The following is a 15,641-nucleotide window of genomic DNA, read 5'->3' as shown; positions in this document are numbered from 1 at the left end:
ATTTTTATTGTTAACAATTTCTATTATATAATATCATAAGTTATATGTAAATTAATTTTATTATTTCATTTTCATTAAAAATAATTTGATATTACATAAGTGTACTATAATGTTGATTATAACATCAATAATATACCATAATTTGTTCAGTAAGTTATTATTTTATATACCGGTATTTTTATGAATATTTTGTTTTTGATTACTTACAGTGAATTTATTTATAATAAAATATTTGTTAAAAATAGATATTTTGCAAAATTTCTCAATAAAAAATCTCATTATAAAAAATTTATTTTTAAAATTTGCCCAATACTAGTGAATGATTTTTTTTTGTAAATAAATTAAAATCATTAATTAAGACATTAAAATTTACTTAATAATTATTAACCACATGTTAATAACTATCCAGTTTATAATATAATGAAATGCAAAAAATAATTCTATATTTTATATGGTTATGGGATATAATTACAAAATATATTCTAACTATAAATTTCAATGATTTATTATTTTTTTAAAAAACTATCCAATTATTAATATAATAATTAAATACATCAATAATACTATTAAAAAGTGAGAGAAGTATTAGTTCCACAATTGATTGATATTATTATTGATATTGTCGTCGACATCGCAAACCTCTCTAAGCAATGGACTGATCTGATCCCTGTCGTTTCTGAGACAATTAGTCACATGAATCTCTTTGATCACATGAAGATCAATCAGTGTACTCATCAGTTTCAAGAATTTTGTTTTCGACTCAAATTTTGTCGGATATCTCATATAAAGATAGCGTTGCAATAAATACATATAAATGTGTTGTTGTAATCTATTTGTTAATAAAAAACAATTAAATAATACATATTATAAGTTAGGGTAACTGTTTGTTTGGGCAAAAAAAATCAATACTCACTTAACCATTTCTCGGTACATAAGATTAGGTCGATCCGGATTAAATAAAATAATTGCTGTCAACTAAACAAAACAAAATATTAATAAATATTAGCATTTAATAATTTTTTTGCAATAAATAAATAATAGTTGAATTACAAGATCCAAAATAATTGTATCGGATTCCCATTCGGGTCTTATTTTGTCGAGAAATCGTTTGTAAGCCCTATAGAGTTCATACTTTGCTGATCTCAATAAATCCAATTTCATTATTGTTGAACTACTGTCGTCCTAAATCATGTCATATATCATCATAAAAAACAACATTTCAATCAATAAAAATAAATCTATGAAAAACTTGATGACATGGATGAACATACTGTGACATAAGTCCACTGTTCTCTCTCGAAGTTATAATTCATGGTAAGTCTCATACAGAAGATTTCAATGCATCCATACTTCATGAGAGCTATTTGGTCGTTCTCACACATCTTCTGAAACGATTCCAATACTTTTGACATTTTAATCATTTTGTGGATCTCTTGTTCCACTTTAAATCGCCACACTTTGCATCCGTCTTCAATAGTCATGGCCTCGGATGTGATCGGAACTTCTGGCGACTTTAACTTATGGGTTGCGTTCAACAACTCAACCAAACGATTAATTTCTAAATCGTTAAACTTTTCTGTCAATTCATCGATGGGTCGGGCAATCGGGATAACAGACATCTCAAATTCAGCCGTTTTTTGATAGACTGATTCATGAATATTATCGGACGGTCTGTTCCGATAATTCAGTAGATTTTTGCACATTATTTCAATGCTGCCATCGAAGTCACCATTAAAACGTTTTGGTGTAGTCGATGCAGAACTGGGAGATAGATCTAAAAAGTCGACAATAATTGTTGAGTGATCCGTATCACTGATCGGACTGTTGTTGTTGTTATTGTTATCTTTAGTGTCATTTGATTTTTCACTGTCTGAATCACTATTCTTACGTTTCTTACGATTTTCTTCAATCTTAGTTCTTCTCAATTGCTTTTGTTCGTCATTTAAAATCCATTCCTATTAAACAAACAAAAAATAATATCAAATAAATTTTAATAAAATTTTATGATTTTTTATTAGACATACCTTTTTCATACCGACATCGAAACACTTCTTTAGTCGACATTTTTTGCAGAATTTACGCGAAACTAAGTCTATCTTACAATTGCCTTCAAAGTGACACTTGAAGTTCTGGACCAATCAATTGTAAACAAAATAATAATTATTAACTAAAACACTATTTTATATAATATATAATATGAAATAATCGATACATACATCATATTTAGAGGCATTTCTTCTAAAAAATGCTTTACAAGACTCACAACAAACGGCATTGAAATTATAACCTGAAAATAATAAATGAAATAAATGAACCCAAAGTCAGTTAATTTATTGATTTATTAAAGTAAAAATATGCGAAAATATTAGTGCAAATATATGTTAAACAATGTATTTAAGGAATGAATTAATTTTAATATAAAGAATAGAAAATACTAATATCAACCAAAATGGACATCAATAACGTGACTAAAAAAATAAATAATTAGTAATATTTAATATATTGTTTTATATTATTAAATAATATATTATTATAAAAAATATTTTATAAACTAAAAATACCGTATTACCTCAAATAAAATTTTTAAAAAATATAATATTTTTATTAAAATAAATATAAAAATGATACCGTATTACCTCAAATAAAATTTTTAAAAAATATAATATTTTTATTAAAATAAATATAAAAATGATACCGTATTACCTCAAATAAAAATTTTTTTAAATAAAATATTTTAATTAAAATAACTATTAAATATATAAACGTACCGTATTACCAAAATACAGTACATATTGGAAAAACACATTATAATTGAAAAAACACATATGTGTTGGTAATACGGTACATATGGGAAAAACACATTATAATTGAAAAAACACATAATATGTGTTGGTAWTACGGTACATATGGGAAAAWMMCATTATAATTGAAAAAACACATAATATGTGTTGGTAATACGGTACATATGGGAAAATACCATTATAATTGAAAAAACACATATGTGTTGGTAATACGGTACATATGGGAAAATACCATTATAATTGAAAAAACACATAATATGTGTTGGTAATACGGTACATATGGGAAAATACCATTATAATTGAAAAAACACATAATATGTGTTGGTAWTACGGTACATATTGGAAAAACACATTATAATTGAAAAAACACATAATATGTGTTGGTAATACGGTATTAATTATTATTTTTTATTTTATGATAAATTATATTTTTTTATTTTATAATAAATTAATTTTTTTTTTATTTTATAATAAATTATTTTTTTTATTTTATAATAAATTAATTTATTTTATTTTATAATAAATTAATTTATTTTATTTTATAATAAATTATATTATTATTACATTATTTATGTTTAAAAATGTGTGAATCAATGGTTTACTAATGCATTCCTTAATAGCAAATCAGTAAACCATTGATTACTAAATTAAATAAAAAACAATTCAAACCTTATTTGAAGCCATTGTTGTCGTCAATGTGTCCACTGATGTCTAATCTAATGATAAAAAATAAAATAATATTTAATTAATTGTTAATATAATTATTAAATGTAATTAAACTTACCGTTGATTTCGTTCCCAATTGTGTTGATCCGGTGGTTGTCTTAGTTGTGACTAAATTGTGTTTTTGCGCCAAATTTTTTGACTAATTTAACAATTGTTTATTAGAGGGCATATCAATAGCTCACTGATGAGCTATTGATGACAAAAATTGATTAACAAATAAACAAATAATTAATTGTTTTATAAATCCATTCCTTATTAACACAATTCCTTAAATACATTGACTTTCATAATTTGCACCCAATTTTTAAGTATAGATGACTTGAAGATTAAAATAGTTTTTTATTAGTTAGGTATCAAACAAATTAAAGTCCACATTTGACTTACCCGTCGCCCGATCCCCACATATGACACACACTTTCATTAATTCCTTATTGTTTCCCATTTTTATTTGTGATATGACGTGATATATACAGTACTGTATTAATATATATTTGCAAAATTAATACAAAAGTTAATGACAATTAATATATCATATATAATAAAATCAAATTTACTATAACTTGATTATATTATCATATACTGTACTGTAATATATAATTTACTTGTATAAAATTTACAGTATGATAGCACACAAATAACAATTAAATAATAAAAATAATATGATTTAAATGAACTTTTAATCAATAAAAAAATTAAAAACAAACGTGTTGTAGTGTAGGATCATTTACAATATATTATTATAATGTGATACTATTTTATCATAGTATTGGTGTAATTAATTGTAATAACTGAATAGATAACTAATTTGATAACAATTTATACTTGTTATCAAAACAACTACAGTATTATAGTTATCAAGTTTTTAAATATTTGTCTAAACTTTTTTTTCGTATAATTGTAGAGAATATACAGTAGATTAGCATTAAAATAGTCAATAATCATCACACATGTCATAAATATGTATCACAAACTTATACACACAAAAAAAACATTTAAGAAAATTTATGAAAACAATTATTTTGTTATTAAAACAAATGACAAATTATATATTTTATATTTAATCAGACATTTAATAATAACATTTCATTGTAAAAGTAAAAACGTTATGCTGTAATACAATTGAAACACAAAATCATAAATATATGTAATGAATGAAAACATTAAAGCGTTTGCGTATAAAAATGTTTACATAATTCAAGTGAAAACTTAGAGCAAACGCTTCAACAAAAGTTGCATTTGATTTATCAATAGTTTTTATCAATATATAGTGTAATAACTTGTACTGTAATTATAATTTATAATAAATCGCTATTCCTTTCAATAATATTTAAAACTTGTTTCCAGTGAATACTATAAATACATAAACCTATTAACAAATTTTATATATACAGTAATATTATGCACTGACAGATATAATTATATAACAAATATAGTAAATTTTCAAGGTTACATTTACTTAATAAGTTTAAAATTTAAAGTATATATTATATATAGATTTTAATGTATRCTTATTAAGTGTTATTTATATTATGATTGACTGTAAATATTATTATTTTATATTAAAAATATATTTCTTACAATTACAGTAAGTTTAAATATTTTTTTCTGATACTTATATATTAATCGCATTCMTTTRATCCAAACTTGTTTGATCCAAATCACTAAATAAAATTACTTAATCTAAAATATTTTATATTAACAATTGCACTTAAACTAATGATCATATGAACTAAATCTCATAAATATATATATATATTAAAAAAATAATTACAGGTACGGTATAARAAWATTTAAAATTACATATAAATTTATGAGTAGAGATTTTTAAAATAAATATTTCATTATTTACTTTATATATCTTTTAATTAAATTACATCATAATAATAAAATTTTAAACTAAACATTTCAAATTATAACTAAATATAGTAATTTTATTCATTTTTTACAAATAACTTACAACAATATTATGATTAATATAAAATTGAAATATTAATGTTATATAATTTGATTAAATATACTAATGATAATTAAAATATCATAATATACAATATATTTTAAAAACACAATTGCAATGATAATTTATTTTTATAAAACATATTTATTAATACATAAAATTAAATATATTTTTAATAATTAAGAAATTCATTCATTTGCTGATATATTATAAATTATCAAAAATACTTTTGCAAAACTTCACTCAAATAGTTAGCATTCATAAGATTGAGTTTTGACTGTTGATAGCGATACAGATTTGGACATTCAATGGACTGACAGTCGATGTCTGTACCCATAGAAGCGGTACATTGTTTGCAAATATCAACGACTTGTTTATAATTTAGTTGAATGTTTCTGATGTTGTTATTCACTGAACGAATCGATTCGTGAGGATTTCGCTGACAGTCTTCGCAAAAGTCTTTGCCTTTACTATTAGAGTCGCAAACAATACATTGAGTTGTATTGAAAAAATGTGTTATTGTTGTCTTCGACGCCGACTTTTGGCGTCCCAACAGATATTGATAGCGATTATAATGAATACGTTTAGGCATTTCCCGATACCACTCGCCAACGTTATGTCCAATTAGATCAAATACCCGACTCAATGCCGGTATAATTGCCCGTTCAATGTAATACTGAGCATTAAGTCTAAGAGATGGATCATTGATCAGTTCTAACGGTTCTTTAAATAGCTTATAAAGTGAATCATTAGGAGCGCCACAAATGACAACATATGGCACCCGTTCCTTAAACATGGGCTCACAATTGGGATCAGCTGCCAGTTTGCGTTTAGTAATCTCGACCGAAGGCACGTGTGATTTATCGCTATAATTCTCGATTCCTTTATATTCTTTCGCAAAGACAAAGTCATTCAATATATCTACCCTTCCGTCCAATATTTTCTGGAACTGTCGAAACAGATATTGTTTCACTTCGTTTAAATCATTTTTTTGAAACAATATCCGTAAAGATTTTTCTAAAAGTTTCGCCACTACTGGACACGAATCTCGTCTTACAGTTTCAGTACCTTTTGCGTCAAATTTAGGTATTGTTTGTTCGGGTGATTCATAGCTAAAACCAACGTATCTTTTCTTTGTTTGTAAAACACACGGAAGATATACTTTTTCAAACTTTAGTCTTACGGGCTTTGGATTTGATTGCGAGACCTCTTCGGCGATCTCGTGACCCCTTTTAAATGCCTCCTCTTTCGACAAACCAGGAAAATGCACAAACAAGCTATCTGTGTCTCCATAGACAACCTTTCCTCCCCAATCAGGTCTACTCTCAACCAAATTTATAGCTCTTTCAAGTGTTTCACGAGCTTTGGATACAATAGCATCGGCAATATCAACACAAGGCATACGACCCGAAAAGCTGGCGCCCGTATAGCCATACGTCATATTTGCCATATTTTTGAGACACTGTTGTCTGGCGTCCAGTTTTCTGTGTAATGCTTTGTTTGGCAATTGTTTTCTGTTATTTGCTTTTATCTGATTCTTAACCATAACTCTGGTATCAAGTATTTCTTCTAACATTCTGTTAATTTTATTTAAAAATAATAAATTAATTAATATATAATACTGTTTAATATAATCAATAATAAATGGATACAAACTTTGGTAAAATTCCTGTGCGAACGTATTTTTTGAGAAATACTGCACCATTGGGTGATATATGTATATCATTGCGATACTTATAAAGCAATTGTTTTTTTACTTCAAGACTCAGACAACCGAACTCAAAGGTATCGTTGTTTCTGTAAATAATTAGTAAAAATCAATAATTATTATTGTAATATCATTATTATGATAAAAATTCATTACTGGATCAGTTGATCGACTCGACCCAAACACGTTGAATAACAGTAATTGTATGCAATCATCATTGATGGGTATAGGCTTTGAAAGTCGAGTACAACAACTGGATCGCTATAATACTTAGAGTATGGCTCCAGAACCATAGGGATGTGCTCTATTGCTTTCTGACTGTGCACTTGTCGTGTACTGGGAGACACTGCTATATAATCAAACATCTTTGTAAACCTCAACATAATGGACTCCGTGCCAAACTGTGATCCTCTGTAGTAAACTTCTTGAAATTGTATACCAAAAAGTCTGGCAAATTCACTGTTCCTCTCAATGAAATTTAATTTATCTAAAAGTCTAAGAGATCCAACTGCTCTGGTGAGGTAGTAATCAATAACTCGACGTCTGTTGTAGTGATTGTGACGATTTGTGTAAAGTTGTGTCAGTTTCTCGAAATTAAAGACAGGGATGCGTTCGTGGAGGACATGGAAGTGCACGTTCTCGTAACTGTATTGAGTCAGTGTAACCTCTTTTCTTATAATTCTCCACAAATTCAATGTAATTCTTCCACAAAGTCTACAAAAATTCATATTTTGTTGATTCTCTGTATTCGTCTCGTCATTAATACGGGAAAGGGCTGTCATTATAGACATATTTAGAACGTTAGCTCTCTTAAGAATATAACCCCACGAAAGTGTGTCTACTTTATAACCGACAACAATGTCKGGATCCCATTGTTTAACAATTTCGACAAACTTTATCAACAAAACTACTTCATCGTCCACGTGATCTACGACTAGATTTTGACCACCGCTTATAGTGTGCGGTGCCTGCCGTCGACTCGTCCGTATTTGACTAAATGAATCGTTTTCAAACTCAAGTTTTTCGATGTCCGGTTCAACAATTATCACTCCTGTTATGTATTTTGATTGCGATATATCATCTGATGGTTGATCACAAAGAATACTATAAAATATGGCTTCAATTGGATCGGTTTGTGGATCAGGACTAAGTTTGGCACGAGTTGATACGTGAACCTCCACACTCATTGTCGTTAAATACTGATAATCGCAATCATTGTTAGTGGTAGTCGTAGTTGAGATACCATCAACACTAGTAAAGGCAAACTCATTGGAAAGGGTTGGCCCTTCAATAATTGAATCATTCCTATAAAAAGCTGACTTTGCTTTTGCACGACTTTTTTGTGATATATTTGGTGTCAATTTTGAAGTATTGAGAGATTCGTTACTTAATTGAAAATCAAACTTTTTGGTCGACTCATTCAAAGTTTGTGAAAATGGTTTACACTTTTGACTGTTAACAGGAGTCGAGTGGTTCTTAAAGTTAGATGATATGCCTGTTATAGGAGTGGAAACTTTGTCTATTGTATTATTGGAAAGTTGTGTATTGGATAACGATTTTAATATTTTTGGTGAAAGTGTATTATCTAAATGAAAACTAGAGATTTCTTGACTGATCTCATCATTTGTTTCATGGTTTGTAATGTCATTTAATGGACTCTCAGGTATTTCATCGGGCATTTCGATAGATTTGTCAGAAACTGGTCTTTCACTACATTCAGAGTGATCGGAGGCATTGCTTTGGGAAATATTAATTAAAACATTTGGTTTATTTTGAGAACAAAAATTATCTTTTAATGTATATAATTGTTTCGATGAAATAATATCTGAAGTGACAACAAATTGTGAATTATATGGAAAATTAATTTTTAGTTTATCATTAAAATCTTGAAAATTAAGTCTTTTTAAACAAATTCTAATATCTTTATTGCAAAGTGATTGAAGAAAATGGAGTTTTTTGTGTCCGATTAATGGTGTTTGAAAGAAATGTTTGACGTCCTCTTCATTAAACTCACGACCAGCGGAACGCTTCACTGTTAGTACTTCGCGACCAAATTGTCGCAAACATGACTCTGGAAGTGATTTAGGAATTTTAACAACGACTCCATTAATATAATATCCATACCGTTCATTATCTTTGGCCACATTATGGCCGTCATCTCCCGTAAGCAATGCCTCCTTAACTCTTTCCGATATACTTTTGTTGACAGTTTCTGACATTTCTTCACTTCTTGAACCTTGACTCAGATGTTCGAGTGTATCGTCAATACTATACTTATCATTGAATTTATTTCCTTCCGAATGAAACGAGTCGTCATCAAAAATACCATCAAATTGAGGAATATTTGAATTGTTTGAATAGTATGGCATATATGAGTAGTTATCGACATCAAACTCGCAATCGGGTTGAGGAGTTGGCTGTGAACTCATATTATAATGCAATTGTTGGCCACCCATTGATTGCATCGATTGTTGATTGTTTGACCAGTTTTGAGTACCCGAATAAATATTCCCGGTATTGACAAAAGTAGATGAATTGTTGTTCTGAATTGGAAGTGTTGGTACAATTGGATTTTGAAGTGGATTTTGTTGAAATTGTTGCGATTGATTACCACTATAATTGTAACCATCACTAGCATATGCACCGGTAGTCGAATGTATTCGATATTGTCTCAGAGGATTAGGAGCAGTCATTTGATGCTCTTTTTGGTAATTCATTTCTGTAATCATTTCATTGYTATCTTCTTCATTATCTGATTCTTCATTGTCTTCTTCCTCTGCTTCTACACATGGATTTGACTGAAAGTGAGGAGTGTTTTGTTCAATACATTCATTGCTATTATTATTATTGGAATAGCCATCAACCTGTTCTATGGGAGAATTAGACTGTTCACACATACCATTTGATTCATCTAAGGTTTGACATATATTTTCATTGATATCTTCACCATAAGTTGGTTTGTCKACAATTGATTTTTCAATTTCTTGATAYTCATTCACTTGTATTTTCAWACAATTCTCGTTATTTTGTTCATTATTCTGTGTAGTATTTGCTTCTCCATTATAAGACACATCATTCTCATTGTTTCCAAATGTTTCCATTAATATCTCACTCAATGAATCGTTAGTTCCCTGAATGTTAGGCTCTTCTATCTTTTGGGTATCACTGAAAGGATCAACATTTCTTTCGACTGCACCGATTGCTTCTCCGTTTTCATCAACAGCTATACCTATCACATCTTGTTCTTCATTATATGTATCATAATTCCAATCGTCGTTATCCTCATAAGATGGTTCCATGTCTTCGAAAAATTCCTCTTCTTGAGTATCAATCATTGGTTTCGGTTCCAATTCATTTGCAATATCTCTGACAACACTATCAACACATTGTGAAACAGAGACGACATCATTGATAAGATTTTTCATAACAATGAGTACGTCTTGTGTGTCCTGACTCTCTTCATTAGAAAGATGTCCGCTATAGTCGTTGTAATAGATGTTATCAAAYAAAAGTGGACTTATCTTATGTTTGGCATAACTTTTGCGATAATGATCGGGCAGTTTAGTAACATCAACCTCAAAGTCATCACAGAGTGACTTCAGATACGATAGTTTCTTATGTCCGCTAAGTTGTGTTACATGTTTTATATCCGAATCATAAAACGGTAAACTAATTGTATTAAATACTGTACTACTGGTTACTCCTCGTTGTACGCGTGAACGCGATTTTTGAGTACTACCAGACTTTACACTACTTTTTTTCGTTGGCTTAGATTTGGATGACATAACGGCGCGCTTAGGCAATGCTTTTTTGACAACAACTTCATCTTTAGTCTTGGAATCACTTTTGGTTGACTAACTCTTTTGCTTAATGGCTTATCGACTATATAAGAGGCTTCAGTTAGTAGGCGCGCAATTCGATCCGTCTTAACGGTACTATTGTTTGATTTTTTATCAGAAATAGTAGTCTTAGGAGTCTTAGGCTCTACTTTTTTAACTGTCTTTTCATTAGTTTTGCTTTCAGTTTTATAATCATTTAATTGCGGTAAAGTATAAAATTCTTTGAGCGCACCTTTACTTTTGGTGCCACCTCTGGTCGATGTGTTTGTAATTCCATTTTCTATTTCGTGTTTGACTTCTATCTTCATTTCCTTCCAATAATCAACATTTTCTTCATATCGTCTTAGATATGGATTGACGATGTAATCCGGAGTAAATTTGATGTCTAACTGTTCAAAACCAACCGTTTCTATTACATCTTTGTCATAATAATTGCCGTCATATGATATGATATCAGTGTTAATGATTTTCCAAACCAGATCTGATGATAGATAGTCAGTGGTATATGAAGACGATTCATATGGAGTTACATATGAAGTGATGGAATCAAGTGCTGAATCTAACTCTGATTTTGCTATAAAAATATGCGTTAAAAAAATTACTGTAAAAAAGTATTTTAAACAAAATATAAATTCAAAGCAAACCTGATTTACAACTTTTGCTTCTATTAGAAGTGGCTTTTGTTTTAGATTTAGGTTCTTCAGTATAAATAGAAGTCGTTCTTTCAATGGTGTCGTCATAATTAACACTTTTGGATGTATTTCTTCGCGATCGACTACTAGTGCTTGTCGTGAATAAATCCGATTCAACATCTGATTCGTTATCAGAAATTAGTGAATCTCTCCGTTTACTAGACTTAGGTCCAGGTTTTGATGATTTTGGACCGGCTTTACTGGATTTAGGACCCGGTTTTGAATTGGTTGCACTTATTTTACTCGACTTGGGTCCCGGTCTCGATGAAACTGAGCCTGATTTTGATGACTTAGGTCCCGGTCTCGCTGAAACTGAGTCTGATTTTGACGACTTAGGTCCCGCTTTCGTTTTCGGTGGCTTTTCATCCTCTGACTCGTTAGACAAATATGGAGTTACAGAACGTTCAGATCTATTGTCGTCTTCCGCATGTGCTTTGGAGTTCTGTTTGGGTTTCGCTGAAAAGTCACTTAAAAATGAAGTCAAAGTTGTATTTTTCTCTTCTCCTTCTGATTCAGAGAACGACATATGAAGTGTTTCGTTCTCTGATTTTTTAGCTGTCGATGGTTTAAATCGATCCCAAAGACGTGACGATAAATTTTTGCTGGGCTTTACTTTTCGACCCGAACTCGACTCAAAGGCATCTTCGTTATCGTCTTTATCAATGGATGGTGAAGGAGATGCTTGTCTTTTAGAAGAGGATGCTCTACGCTTTGGTGTAGTCTTTGATTCGCGATATACTTCATTAAGCAAMTCATTGTCTGAATCCGAAGCATTTGAATATTTCTTCTTACGTTTGTTAGATCTGCCACTAGTTTGTGGTCTCTTTTTTCCTTTTTTCTTAGAATTCTTCTTTGAACTCATTTCAAAGTCAGAATCATCTCCAGAGTCTTCTTTATAATTCGGTTTGAAGTCAGACGCAGAGCCCGAATCCGAGTCAAACATACCATCCAATTGTGGAATACGTTTGCATTTTTCATATTCACATCTTTCGCAATCACATTCACATTGATCTGATCCGCGATCACAACATTGATCACAGCACTCATCAGAATCACAATCACAAACTACTTCTTCTACTTCTTGTTCCGAGTTTAAGAATGGATCTAAAGAGTTATCGAACTCAGTCTTAATGTCGGTTTGGGTACCGGCGTCGACATAACTGAGTTTAGGTTCACATATCTCATCGATAGTGTCATCAATTTCAGTGCTAACATCTGTATCGCCATCAGTAGAGCTRATATAAACCAACCGTCTTCTGGATGAGTTCTGTTCACTCTTTCTCTTATTTCTTTTTGCTATCGATTTTTGTTTTATCTTTTGTGATTTCTGTGAATCATTTATAACATCTTCAATAGTCTGAATGATTGTAAGTGTCTGTGAATTATTAATCACTGTTTCAATGGTTTCGACTAATTTGTTTATTTATTAGATCATCATTTTTATCATCGATGCAATTAACAACAATATCTGCGAAATCATTTTCATTTATATCTTCATTAAATGACGACAATTGCAATGATAATCCACTATTTTGACTGCAATCTTGCTTTATATCCAATTTTGCCAAACCATCAAACAATTCTTGAATAAGCTTTGCTTCTCTTTCGTTAACTGTAATATCAGTTCTCTCTTGAGATGGATTGGCGTTAAGATTAAGCAATTCTTGTGAATCTTTGCAGTTATTTAATGCTTCCCTCCAAATGGCTTCTAAGCCGGGTATTCGTTGGTTGTCTAGCATTGTCTCTCTATTAATGATATCTCTGTAATCAATATCACACTCCAACTGACACGAACTCATGGGTTCAATGTCTGAATAATCAACATTTTCGGGAAGYGATTCTGTTTTACGGAATATAACATGTTTTGCTTCCAAAAAGTTCATACCATACAAGTTATTGTCAATAAAAAACTGTCGYAAATATCAATAAATAAAYCATTAATTAACACATTATTAATAATTTATAGACCAAATACCTGAAGTGTGTAATTGAGGTGCGCTTCATGTGGTTGTATCTGTCGATCCATTATCTCTCCAGAGAGTAGTTGTTCAGAAACTCTAAGAAACAAAATCATTATTTTTGATATAATTRTTTTAATTTCAAAATTYTAATACTTTTGAATCATAAAYGGATTGTAGAAATAAATTCGCAAAAACTTTTCATAGTTTTCGTGGTAACCATAAAATGGTCTGTAATTGTAACAGAAATTAAAACAAACATTGSATTAGAAATTTTCATTAGAAAAATATCATTTAAATACATTGAATCCACTTCTTGTACATCAAATACGAGTTGATCACTGTTTACATCTTTAGCTACATTTCTGGTGCGAACTCTTTGTGGGAAAATATTAGACTCCATTGAATTCACTAATTGTTTGATGTAATCGTTTTTATTGCCGCAGTTGTCTCGTCGGGCGTCGTATTTGACACTCAAATATGGATACACTTTGTGTATATGAAGACATGCTTTACGACCTAATGAGTGGTTTAATAAAACCAATCACAATCGACATATCTATATATCAAAGATAACACATACCATCATCAGTGGTACCGAAAACACGCAAAACAGGCACTCGTTTGATGTCTGTCTCTCTGAATAGAGAGTAAACATCATCGAAACGGACAGTCGGTTCACTCAGATAATGATCAACATTAACAATACGAAGACGAAGAGTGTGACCTCTGTCTTCATCGGTAGTTGTCGTCATTTTATCGGTGATGTGACCAATGCTAACAAACAATACATATAAATAAGCGCCAAATTAGTCGGTGTTTACTATTTATTATTAAAGTTATATAAAAAGATAAATGTTTTGACAACAAACCAGTTGATGAAGTAATGCGATGATAATCATTGACACAAACAGATAATAACAACCAATTGGTTAAACAGATCTTCAAATCAATGCTTTGGAGGCATTGCTTGAAAACATTGTCCAAACAATTGAGTACTTGTTTTGTATTGTATATCGATTTGCATTGCAATCCAAGTCAACCAAAATGCCGCACATTTGGCACCAATGAAACCGCCATCTATTGTCACTTCAATTGATAACCAATTGTTAATATATTTATTATATATAATTAATATAAAGTTTTTAAATAATAAGATCTATTCAATAGTGAAAATCAAATAAATTTAGTTTTAATAAATATATTTCATTACTATTTAAAGTAATTTAATCCATTTGTTGCACATATGATAAGCCAGTAATAAATTATATTTATATTTATTATAAAAATGTATTTATAATTTAGTCTAATTTAATTTGATTTGTTTATAAATATAAATTTTTATTTATAAATAAATAAGTTGAAGAAATTGGTTGTAATAATTAAATTAATATTTTTTAGGATATAATTCTCAATGTTTTTAATTGTTATATTTATACCTGTATTTTATAAACATAATTAACATAAAAAACTTAATAGTATTTTATTTGATATATTGRTAGAAATAAAATTTTRTTACAATACTTATTTAAATAAACAAAAAACAAATAATTAAGATTTCAATTTTCAAGATTACAAGTGTATTAAAAGTTTAATTTTAAAAATTGATTGAATATATTACTGAACCATAAAATTTCGTGATATTAATTATATTTGTATTAATAAATTAATGTACAGTTTTTTAAAATAAAAATCATAAATTGYTTATACAATTAAATTATGTTATAAATACATTAATTAATATTATTATATAATATACWGTATAAAATAAATTATATATAAATCTATACTGTATTAAATGATAATAATGTTATGTAATTTGTCAGTTCATACAATATAAATACAAGTGTTGATAATACAGAATAATCAGCARTTATAGGCTATTAATGTGTATATATTTATATATATAAAAAACATTAGCAAAAAARWTTAATAATTTAATTAATTGGTTGTAAAAKGATTT

At 29.1% G+C, this 15,641-nt stretch overlaps 2 protein-coding genes across 2 annotated transcripts; both read right to left on the bottom strand.

The window, feature by feature from the left end:
- Positions 1-555: 555 nt before the first annotated feature.
- On the bottom strand, positions 556-4,311 carry LOC128961830 (nuclear hormone receptor HR96-like). Its single transcript, XM_054308120.1, has 8 exons — positions 4,232-4,311; positions 3,912-4,002; positions 2,217-2,287; positions 2,025-2,129; positions 1,272-1,955; positions 1,051-1,182; positions 914-975; positions 556-829 (listed from the first exon to the last, which is right to left on the bottom strand). Exons 2-8 carry the CDS (start codon positions 3,967-3,969, stop codon positions 586-588), a joined length of 1,356 nt encoding a protein of 451 aa, XP_054164095.1. The 5' UTR covers positions 3,970-4,002; positions 4,232-4,311; the 3' UTR covers positions 556-585.
- A 1,370-nt stretch (positions 4,312-5,681) lies between these two features.
- LOC128961263 (DNA polymerase zeta catalytic subunit-like) lies at positions 5,682-14,732 on the bottom strand. Its single transcript, XM_054307480.1, has 11 exons — positions 14,551-14,732; positions 14,262-14,455; positions 13,981-14,197; positions 13,835-13,909; positions 13,696-13,777; positions 13,124-13,630; positions 11,673-13,077; positions 11,011-11,602; positions 7,346-10,813; positions 7,138-7,278; positions 5,682-7,058 (listed from the first exon to the last, which is right to left on the bottom strand). Exons 2-11 carry the CDS (start codon positions 14,431-14,433, stop codon positions 5,699-5,701), a joined length of 8,019 nt encoding a protein of 2,672 aa, XP_054163455.1. The 5' UTR covers positions 14,434-14,455; positions 14,551-14,732; the 3' UTR covers positions 5,682-5,698.
- Positions 14,733-15,641: the final 909 nt, after the last annotated feature.

Source organism: Oppia nitens, unplaced genomic scaffold (assembly GCF_028296485.1).
Source record: "Oppia nitens isolate AA-2021 unplaced genomic scaffold, nextdenovo-longstitch-racon4-pilon3 scaffold5_pilon_pilon_pilon, whole genome shotgun sequence".
NCBI lineage: Eukaryota > Metazoa > Arthropoda > Arachnida > Sarcoptiformes > Oppiidae > Oppia > Oppia nitens.
Note: the sequence above shows the minus strand (reverse complement) of the source record. Positions and strands in the feature narration are given on the sequence as shown.

What these genes read in the sequence shown, in the direction of transcription:
- LOC128961830 (XM_054308120.1), bottom strand. Translation starts at nt 3,969, where the DNA reads ATGGGAAACAATAAGGAATTAATGAAAGTGTGTGTCATATGTGGGGAT. An exon ending in ATGTGGGGATCGGGCGACGG is followed by an intron (nt 2,288 to 3,911) that starts GTAAGTCAAATG and finishes TATTATTTTCAG; the next exon opens with GTTATAATTTCAATGCCGTT. An exon ending in GAAATGCCTCTAAATATGAT is followed by an intron (nt 2,130 to 2,216) that starts GTATGTATCGAT and finishes TGATTGGTCCAG; the next exon opens with AACTTCAAGTGTCACTTTGA.